At 26.7% G+C, this 11,785-nt stretch overlaps 1 protein-coding gene across 1 annotated transcript; it reads left to right on the top strand.

The window, feature by feature from the left end:
* Positions 1 to 8,882: 8,882 nt before the first annotated feature.
* LOC112805945 (probable flavin-containing monooxygenase 1) lies at positions 8,883 to 10,783 on the top strand. The gene is made up of 3 exons (XM_025848262.2): positions 8,883 to 9,053; positions 9,588 to 9,943; positions 10,250 to 10,783. Exons 1-3 carry the CDS (start codon positions 8,898 to 8,900, stop codon positions 10,584 to 10,586), a joined length of 849 nt encoding a protein of 282 aa, XP_025704047.2. The 5' UTR covers positions 8,883 to 8,897; the 3' UTR covers positions 10,587 to 10,783.
* The last annotated feature ends 1,002 nt before the right edge of the window (positions 10,784 to 11,785 follow it).

The raw sequence follows: 11,785 nt of genomic DNA, 5'->3' as shown, positions 1-11,785 counted from the left end.
TTTTTGCTTAAAGAAGAATATAAAGATATAATCATTCATGTTACTTCTTTATATCAATTTAAATTTTTGAAATAAGTAATATGATGAAAGTAAGTCACAACAATTATAACTCAAGAACACACCGATTATATCACCCCAAAATAGTTGTATTAGGAGAAACTGAAACTAACTGGATTAACCTAACTAACTTTTTAACCACCTAACTAAACTCTATCACCAAATTACGCTACATGGTTAAATAACATATCACCTAAATATCTTATTATGCCCCCCTCAAGTTGATATTTGTTACAAATTCAACTTACAATGAGTTAATCAAGAATTGCAATAAAAGAAAACAAAACAGAACTAAACAAAAATGAATGAAATCTGTTAAGGGAGTTAAGCTAAAAGAAGTTAGTTAGGTTCAACAACCATTTTTAAGCTTTCTGTATGTATAGTGTACATAGCTAAATAAATAAACCGTTATGCAGGGTGTCATTATTGTATTCAGAATATTAATTACTCACAATTCCATCCATTCATTCAGTCTCATGTAACTCTTGTTCTCATAATGCTTCACAGCACTAATCACAACAAAACCAAACAAGATGAATTAAAACAAGCTAATCCTAATAACCTGTTGTAATACACGCTAAAATAGCGTTGGAGCTGATAACTTAGTGAAAATGTTTACTGTTTGTTCTTTGGTCAAAATTGATAGAAGCTTCACTTATACACAAATTATTCTCTTTCCATTATGTCTTGGTAATTTTTTTCTATTATGCTATTTTATTGGGAAATTTCAACACATTAAATTTTGATACATATATATATAAAGGTCATTTAATTGAAATTCTTTTGAATTTTCACTTCTTATGCATTTAATTATGTTTGAAACTATGAGATACATATTGGATTATATTCTAAATAATGAGCTAATTTAATTTACTAGCTTCAAATAATTTCATTAATAATATTCATATATATCTACTAAAATTATTGACAATGATTAAAAAGAATTTATGGCCATTAGAGGAATCATACACTCAATATTTGGTAGTCAACCTGTTCTCATATTTAGAGTTGCTGAACCAACCATCATCATGTATACTTATTTGTACAACTTTATTAAAGATAGAGATAATTTTGAACAACAACTCTTTTTTGGCTTGCTGCATTATGTATAATTTTTGGCCTCCAATACTTTATTAAGTTATATAAAGAAGGGTTATTGAACACTTTCTTGTTTAGAATTGGTTGTTACTGTGAATTATGTGAATTATGGGAATAATAGTGGTATTTGCAATTATCATGATATAAAATACTCACTTAGTTTTGATCATTAGCTATGTGCTAATCATTGATGTAACATAAATTTGTAATATTTGTGTTGTTTAAATTTGTATTATGCTTTATTACTTTTCCAGAGAAGTATTTGTGTTGTTTAAATTTGTATTATGCTTTATTATTTTTTTAAAAAAATTTGTGTATAAATATTTTAAATTTAATAAAATATTTTATTTTGTAATAATTAATTTTAGTATATTCATATTATGTACAATAATAATAATTATTGTTAAAAATAATTTGAAATTAAAAAAAAGGATAGGTTGTTAATTCTAAAAGAGTGAGTATAATTAAAAAAGTCTTAAGATTTTAGCGGCAATAGTAATGGCAACCAAAAGTGAATAATATTATAATTTTAGAATTATTTTTAGTGGCCATATAAATTGCCGGTAAAATGGGTTTTGGCAGCAATAGTAATGGCCACTAAAAGTGAATGATATTGTAATCTTAGAATTATTTTTGGTGGCCATATAAATTGCCAAGAAAATGGCCGCCGAATGTTATATACTTTTTGCAGCCATTAAAAAGGTCTTTATCGGCAATTATAATATTGTCGTTAAAACCTTTTAGCGACAAAGCATAAGACGGCTAATGTCTATTTGCCAATAAATGTATTAGTGACTATTTTTATTGCCGCTAAAAGCGAAATAAATGGCTGCTAAAAGTGATTTTCTTGTAGTGATACCCAAGTATTGAAACAGATAATCTTTCCAATCCAAAACTCTTTAATTAACATTCTACAATGAATGATATCTAAATTATAAAATAGTCGCAGGATGATAAATATAAAAGAAGCAGTGAAAAATTTACTTGAATGAAGTAATGAAGCAGCCGAGGCAGAAAAACTAGAGGTAGACTTGAATGGTGGTTTAAAAAAGGGGTTAGGGCAAAAAGGGGTTAGGATTTTTATTAGAAAAATGAAAACAGGATGAAATAGGGAGAGGGATGAGAACTATCTACCTGGACGATGAAAGAGAGACACAGCTCTGGCGACAGAAGGAGCAGTAGCGACAGCTCTTCTAATGGTGGTAGAGATAGATGGAGCAACTCCGTTTGAAGCAACGAAACACGATCCAGAGTCCAGATAACTTGACACAGACTTTAGAAGAGAGTGGAGGTGGGCAGTACTAGCGAAGAGTGGTTGAAGATGGTAACTTTTTTATCCGACGAATTTATTGTCAAATTCGCTTATAAACTCGCCATTAACATTCGACGCTAAATTTAACGGTAAATTCGACAATATTCAGCGTTTTCTTTTTTAGTATTTATGGAAGGAAAAATGGCAATTGATTGATACTATGAGTTGAGACATGTATATTATTGTATGCAAATGAAGGAAGATCTTAAACATATTGTGTGATTCAATGATTTTGAAAAATCGATGTGGCCTAAAATTGATGCAACAATGATTTAATTATTGCCTAGCCTAACTCTAAGTAGCTAGTTTGATTTCATTACTGTTAAGCTCTTGATAAGCATGTATGTTGTTATTATACTACAACGATTTATGTGATTTTTGGATATAGTATAATGAATTTTATAAAGAAATAATGAAGAAACTCATAAGCTATATAAGAATTTGTATGTTTATTTTACTCTCTCAAAGATCGTTGTAACCTACAAAAATTTAAGATGAATACATTAGTAAAATTCAATAGGCTACAAGGGAATCAAAGAGGGTACCGACTAAAAACCAGCCAAATGTCTCTGGGTAAATTCAAAATCTCTACGTAGATGGTACTTATGTTAGGCATTAGGATGTTTCTTCTACTAAGTATCAGAATGTTTCTTTTTCATACTAAATGAATGTTCTTTTATATATTTTTTGAATTTTTTTTGTATGAGCGTAACACCCAAAAAACTTCGAGTGTTAAGTGTGAAGAAACAAGCTTATTCTGCACCGTAATCCTAGGAACAGTTTTAGAAAGATATTACTCAAAAGTTGATTTTAATTAAACAGTAATTAATAACAAATATCGTAAATTAAAAAAATAAATTAATTAAGAATGAAATATAAATTAACGTAGTTTTGTTTAGTTTTTTTACTGATATCTCTTGGTTCATATACTTTTCCTTAAACAAAACTGTAAGCAACTTGTAATAGTAATATAATCCAGGTTCTTCTCAGAATTTTCCTTAACGTGTTCTCGAATAAGCAAACGAACAAAGATGAATTAAATTAGTTTTTGGACTTGTTCAAGGGTTGTTGCATTATTATTAGGTCGAGAGCAAAATATTTGTTTTCTCAAGGCACGTGACTCTCTATCAATGGTTTTGGTCATGATTTTATGCAATCATATATAAAAATATTATATTAACAATGACTACTAATTAGTGTGCATATGACATAAGTGTGAACATTAATCCAAATAATTCAAATAACATGCATGTTTTCTTCTATTATCAACCAACAGTGTGAAGTGTTAGATTTTGTTCTATATATATATCTAGCCACGATGTGCTTGTACGTACTTAGATATTCGCATATATGTTCTAACAAAGGGAAGATGGACCAGCTGGCTTAGGGGTTAGTTCTTCTAATAAACAGTTAATCATTTTGTTGACAAGAGAAAATGGAAATGTTTCATGACTTTTGGTTTGGGTAGATTTTTCTTATTGATTATCTACATATTGGGCAGGAAAAAAGAAAGGCTTCAATTAATGACTATGATCTCTATATGATTCAAACGAGAAATTTAAAAAAATGCAACCATTTGGTATCAGCTAATATGATTTTTTTGTGGTGACTCGTATGCGTGTGGTGAAGTGAGGTTTTCTTAATTGTTTTCGGAGTAAATAATTGGATTCACTCTCTCTCATCGATTTATGCTATGAGGAGGAGTATTAAGAGGTCAGTAAATTTTGTGATTTATAATTATTAATTAATTATTTTTAGTATTTTTAATGATGTAAAATTATATCTAATGATGTGAGATTATTCATTTTTTTTGTTAGTTAAATACAGGTCAAATTTTAATAAAAGTATTTACCTCTAAACTTTTTCTTATGGCATATTGCATAGCCAAACTTATTTATTTTATTCAACATTTAAAAATTACCAAAAAAAAGAAAATTAATAGTCATTTTAACTATTCTAATTATCTTTTGGTACTCAAGGATGACAATGGAGAATAAGAGGTTGAGGTTAATGTTGGATTTAGAAATTTAGAGTTAAATTAGAGAAGGCTAAAATTAGAAAAAAGAAAATATGATTAATTGTTGACTGTTAAATTAAATATTAAAAATAATTTTAAAAATATTAGAGATAAAAGTTTATTTCATTTTATAAATAAAAGGGTTTTGGTTATAAAATTATTGATTTATCATATTTATTATCACAAAATGAATAATATATCATTTTAAATAAGAGTCAAAAATTTAAAATTTACATTGTGGCATACACAATATATTAATGAATCATAAATTTTTAAATAGAACGAAAATTCATTCTGACTTCAAAGAATGCGCCTTTTTTTTATGAATAAATGGAGATACTATCTCATTTATTTTTGATAATATTATTTTGATATTTGGTCTCAATCCTAAATGATCCATATAAACGAATTATTTGAGAATTTATTTAATTTTTTTTGGAGGTTTATATAAAAAAATTAATTGATATTTTTTATTTAATCTTATAAAATTTAAAAAATTATTGTTTTTTTATTTTATCAAAACAAGGAATCTTAAAAAAAAAGAAGAGAAAAATTGGATTATTTTTTGTTTACAAATATTTAAACTTTAAAAAATTTATTCCAAGAACAAGAGATAAGAAAATAACAAAAAATAAAAAAAATTATTATGATTTGCTTGTTCTTAACAGATTAATTTTTAGTTTGTTGAATTGATAAATACGGTAAAAAGCTAAAATAGTAAATGATATACTAAACTTTTCAAGTTCTCATTTGAGGAATAATATTTCGTGAAATTTTCATTTGTAAACTGTGTGTGTTGACCTTGACCTGTACAACTCGGCATATATGAAGATGCATCCGAAAGCCTGATGTGAACGTAAATTATATTATTCAAACTAGCTAGTCTTTTATTCTAACTAATTATAGAATTAAAATATAAAAAGATACCATCTATTTCTTGTTAATACTGTATATTTTATTTTATAGGAGACCAAAGCAATCATGAAACATGACACATATATATGATGATCATATTGATGAAGATTAAGTATAATTAACTTGACTTTGTAGATAGTCAACGAGGTTTATTATTATTAATTATTATTATTATTATTATTATTATTATTATTATTATTATTATTATTATTATTATTATTATATGTTTGTTGGTTGCTTTATTTTTTTTCTCCTATAATTACATGATGTTTGACTCTCAAAAGAGAGAAGCAAAACATCTTGTTAAATATATAATAATTTATATATGTACTTTATATAGTTAATAATTTAAATTTTTGGAAAAAAATAATTTTATAATATAATATTAAAATTTGTATGAACAAAACTTAGTTGGTCCTTGTTGCTCATATTTTACTAAATAAAATAAAGAATTTTAGCATAAATAAAAAAAGTCTATAATTAAATTTTAAGATAAGTAATTTCAGATTTAACAAAATTTATATTTTTTTTAAAGACTAACTAAACCTAGAAACTCAAAACTTAATAACTTCCCACGTAAGTTTGAATTTAACTAAAGTTACCAACACATTTTAGAGTGAGTTAAGCTTTATTTTAGTATATGAGATTGGCGAGTTGCAATGATCTATTCATTGACTTCTCAATTACTACAATTTAGTCTTTCAGATTTAAAAAAGTGCACTAATGTAGTTTTTCGTATATTTTTCATCATCAAAATTTAATACCGTTAGTGGCGTGGCTCAAATTTTATCACGCTGAACATATTAAAATGACGTCTATGCATTTTGGCACTAAAAAAAATACTAAACGACGTCATTTGAGAGTTTGAACGATTAGTATTGTTTAAAAGAGAGGGACATAACATTTTAGTATTATTTAAACTCTCAAACAATGTTGTTTAGTGTATAATTTTTAGCGCCAAAATGCGTACGACGTCATTTTAATATGTCCAACATGATAAGACTTAAATTACGTCACTAACGACATTAAATTTTTAATAACAAAAAATACATAAAAACTACATTGATACGCTTTTTTAAATTTAAAAGCTAATTATAACAATTAAAAAATTAAAAACTAAATCAATACAATTTACTAATCTCAAGAACTCTTTTTGAGTAGTAGTACGTTATCAAAACTATAAAACTTGGCAAAACTACAAGCTAGGCCAATCTCTCGCATTCAAATTCCCATAATTTGTTATACTTTTTTAAATGCATAATCATTAGATTAAGAGTAGTATAAAGTATAAACAATGCCGGTAAACAACCCTTAAAAGAGAGAATATATAGTAGAAACTAACATTTTCAACAATCATATAAATTTTTTATTTATTTTATAATTCAATAATAAAGTTTGCCTGTAAAAATGAAAAAAGTTGGTATTATCATAACATTATTTATTTCAAAACTTAAACTGATGATAGATAAAAATATATGAATAATTATATTTTTAACATAATTTTTTATTAAATAATTTTTTTGCATGAATGTTGCATGTCTTTCTTCTTCTTTTTTTTTTTTTTGCCTTATATGCTAAAATTTTGTTTTCTTTTTGTCATAATAAAGATAAAAGTATATAAATAGTTATCTATATAATTAAAAAAATATCAAAAAAAATATATAAGTAATAACTTAAGAAATTAGGCATAGAAATATGAAAAGTTATATATATAACAACACGGCTCCTCACAAAAAAGGAAACACTTTTTACTTTTTAGACTTGAAGTAAATATGAAGTTTAAACTTTTTCTTTTTTTAACTTTATGTTAACAAACATAAAATCATTTCTTTTGAGTGTAAAAATAGTTGAAATTTAGGACTTTTGATTATAACCATTCATGTTTATGACATTACTTACCCAAGAAAAAAAAAAACTATTAACTATATATAGCATATAGTTTGTTTTCAGTAAGGACCACTTTTAGACGAAAATAAAGCTTTGTAAAATGGCACCGTCAAATTAAAATTAGGTTTGCAATTTCTATGGTAAGGTTTCATACAAAAGTAAAAAATAAAAAATTCTTTGCTAAAGTTGATAGTAATAAGTGTGTTAACTGAAAAGGGCAAAACAAACTTATTAAAATGTTAGAGACGAAATAAAAATAATAATTAAAACATTAAAGAATTATAATATATATATATATATTAAAAATATTTAATAATACAAAAATTAATAAAAAATAGTCAAAATTTTCTATTTAATATTTATTAAATAATTAATAAATATTAAATAAGATAAATATTAAATAATAATAAGTGGGACTAATAACCTTATAAACCTAGAGTCAAAAACCGTACCACTGCGATTTGTCAAATAGTAATAAATGAGTTTTATTTATTTATTTTGATAAGGATACCATACCTCTTTCACTGTATTTGAATAATTCGTCTACTCATAAATTTTATTATATTTTAATTTTATTTATTAAATTTGAAAAATAATAAGAATAAATAACAATATTGATAATATGAAAAAATTATATATAGAATAAATATTTTTTTCAAAAAAATATTTTCAAATAATAATGAAAATTTAGCTAAGAAAATATGTCCTTCAAATATATATTATTAAACTTTTTTAGTTAATAAACAATTTCAGCTAGTTGAGATTGAAAAACAGAGAGAATAGTCAAACTAATGAATGAAGAGTCGCAATGATGATCATATGACATGAGATGACTTGTTGACCTTCAATCTGAAGTTTCGTACGTCATGCCATTTTTGGTCAACGCCTGAGTGTAATATACTAATAATTAATGTACAAATTAAGAAAATTTTAATTAAAAATATAAAAATTTAAATTTTTTATTAATAATTAGCTTATACATGTTAGATAAATCCACATAAAGATAGAGAGATAGAATAAGTTCAATAAAAAAATAGTTCATGTAAACACAAATTTAAGGATAAATTACAAGGACCCTCATAATGAATTTAAACAACATTATTGTACACGTATATGTTACTTTATGAAATTTTTTTTTAATTAAACGATAATACACTTCATAATATGTTATGTTTTACAAGATATAGTATTCATCTTTATATATATTTTGCACTATATATGTACGACTAATATTTTTACCATAGATATAACATTAAAAAATATTAATAAACAACAAATAATAACGAAATCTTGTCCCACTAAATGAGGTCAGTTATATGGATTAAACGATGTCATTGAACTCTATTATGTATCATGTCTATAGAGAGACTGTTTGTATGTAGATCTTGTTTAACCACTTTATGAATAGTATCTTTTTCTACCTTTTATCCTTTATTCATCTCTCATTTTATCCACATACCCTCCTAATAATAAATAAAAAATAGCATGTACAAATACCAATATTTATTAATTATAATATTTTAGTCTCCCTAAGTAAATTAATTAGCATAGTTATGTTAATCTGTGTTTCTAATTTGTTGAATTGAAGGAGCTGGAGGACAACCTTGCACAATGGTGATAAGGACTTTACATTGGACAGTTCCATCATACTGGATTTGGGGATTACCATTCTTCTTGTTTTATTCAACAAGATCCTCTCAGTTCCTCCATGAAAGACCAAACCAAACATTGTTAAGGGCTCTGCTCTGCCTTCTTTCATCTCCAATGGTAAACCTCAACTTTAATTATAAGCTACAAATACTCCACATTTCCTTCTATTCAATTATTTTTTAATAAAAAATAAAAAATATTTTTTTCACACATTTAAAAATATTTAAATATGATTTTGTACTATCGTGTCGAATTTTAATCGATTCTTGACTGATATTCTTAAAATACAATTAAAAAATAATATTTATTGTTAATTATTATTAGTATAAAAATTTATTCAAAATTCGTCATATAATTAATAAAATTATTATAATGTACGTTTTTTTATGACTATTACTATAATGTATGTAAAAAATTCTTCATACTTCATAAATTAAATATAATGATAAAAAAATGTTGTCCTTTTTCCAAAATTTTGAAAAATAAAAAGTAAAATAAAGTAATATATTATTAAAAAAATTAATGAGGTTAATTAATTCACATTACACAATATTTTTCCACTTATACTTGACAATTATATTACAAAAAAAAATTATCTTATTAAAAAAGTTTTATTTAACTTAAAATTCCTGTGTCTCTAAACTGAAACAGAGAAAAGCAATTTCCAAGTTCATAGAATCATACTTGGTTTGGAAGCTTCCATTGGAAAAGTATGGTCTGAAACCAGAGCACCAATTTGTGGAGGACTATGCTTCTTGCCAAATGGCTATCTTACCTGATAATTTCTTCTCAGAGGCAGAGAAGGGGATGATACAATTCAAGAAGGTTTCTTCTTCCAAATGGTGGTTTTGGAAAAATGGAATTGAGTTTGAAGACAAGACCAAGTTGGAGGCTGATGTTGTTGTTCTTGCCACTGGCTTTGATGGCAAGAAAAAACTTCAATCTCTCTTGCCTGAGCCATTTAGAAGCTTGGTTGTGGACCAATCTGGGATCATGCCCTTGTATAGGTCAGTATTCACCATTAACCAAACCAATAACTATAATCAAATAACCAACTTGGTTGGTCGAGTGATCAGCTCACTCGTCCGCTTAAGCAAGTGTTGGAGGTTCGAATCCCGCCTTGTGCATGCAATAATCCATTGGCTAGCGGCAGACCCTTAAATGAAACTTAGATCCATAACGAATTAGTTCTTGACTTGTCGGATTGGGAGATACCGTAGGAAAAAAAAATTATAATCAAATCTTAACAAAATAGTCATGTTTGTTATTTATATTTGAAAACTAAGATACTAATAATTGAACATATGTAACAGGGGAACAATTCATCCACTAATCCCAAACATGGCATTTGTGGGTTACATCGAAAGCATTTCAAACCTACAAACAGCTGAATTAAGGTGCAAATGGCTAGCTAGACTTGCTGATGAACAATTCAAGCTTCCAAGTGTGACAAAAATGATTGAACAAACAACACAAGAGATTCAAATCATGAAAAGGACCACAAGGTTTTACAAGAGGCTTTGCATTTCAACATTCAGCATTAACCATAATGATGTCATTTGCCAAGAAATGGGCTTGAATCCTTGGCGGAAGACCAATTTGTTCTCTGAAGCTTTTAGCCCTTATACCAGCCAAGACTACTATTTTTGAAAACAAAGAAATTCAAGATAAATAATAATGCCAAATCATATAGAGATACAAGAAAATAAGATTTTTTTTAACCAAAAATAAGGAGAATCGAACTCGCAATCTCTTAAGTAAGTATAAAGAGATTATGTCATTTAAATTATAATTTATTGGCCAATAAAATAAGATCTTTTATTATTCAATTGTAATTAAAGTGCATTTTTGGCACTTTAATATAATTTTAGTGTGTCATTGTTGGAGGCTTTTTAAATTGGAAAAACTTAATAAAAGATGATTATCTAAAATATCAATTGCTAAAGTTCAGGAGTGTTTATCTTTTTCTTTTCCCATTTTAATTTTTCCTTTTTTTTTTAACCGGTGACTCTTTATTATACAATTTTTGGCTCTTATTCTTAACATTTGTACGTGAGAGTTCATCATACTTGATATTGTCAAATGAAAAGTAAAAATAATCCGAAGAACTCAGAGGATTCATTTTTCTAAGATTCAATTCGATAGTTATGATTATGTTTTTTATTTAAAAAACGGAAACTTACAATAATTATTTTTAAAAAAAAATTGGTTGGTATAACATTTTACTAAATTTATTGCGAGAGCGCGCACGCGCGCACATATATAGTATCTTTTTATTGAGGCTTGCTACACATACAAGTCTTTTTGACTTACAAGTTTTACAAGTTGCTACACATTAGAGTCTTTTAATGCGTTATTTAGTTTCCAAAGCGCTACACTCACCGTGAATTATAAACGACTCCTCTTCCTCTTCCTCTTCCTCTTCTTCACTCACCGTGAATTATGAAAAACCCATCTTCCTCTTCCTCTTCCTCTTCCTCTTCCTCTTCTTCTTCACTCACCGTGGATTATGAACAACTCATCTTCCTCTTCCTCTTCCTCTTCCTCTTCTTCTTCTTCTTCTTCTTCACTCACCGTGGATTATGAACAACTCATCTTCCTCTTCCTCTTCCTCTTCCTCTTCCTCTTCTTCTCCTTCTTCTTCTTCTTCCTCCTCCTCCATGTATTTCTTCGTTATTCTCTTTGCCTTTTCATTAGTTGTTTTATTTGCGTTTATTACTGGTATTCTTGCTTCGTTTTTTTTCGATTTTCATGGTTTCTGAAATCAAGCTTTGAAATCGTTTTGAAGATAATGGAACTTCAGAAATACACCCAAACGATTATAGAAAATACACCCAAACGATTATAGA

The sequence above is a fragment of the Arachis hypogaea genome, chromosome 16, assembly GCF_003086295.3.
Source record: "Arachis hypogaea cultivar Tifrunner chromosome 16, arahy.Tifrunner.gnm2.J5K5, whole genome shotgun sequence".
Lineage (NCBI taxonomy): Eukaryota > Viridiplantae > Streptophyta > Magnoliopsida > Fabales > Fabaceae > Arachis > Arachis hypogaea.
Note: the sequence above shows the minus strand (reverse complement) of the source record. Positions and strands in the feature narration are given on the sequence as shown.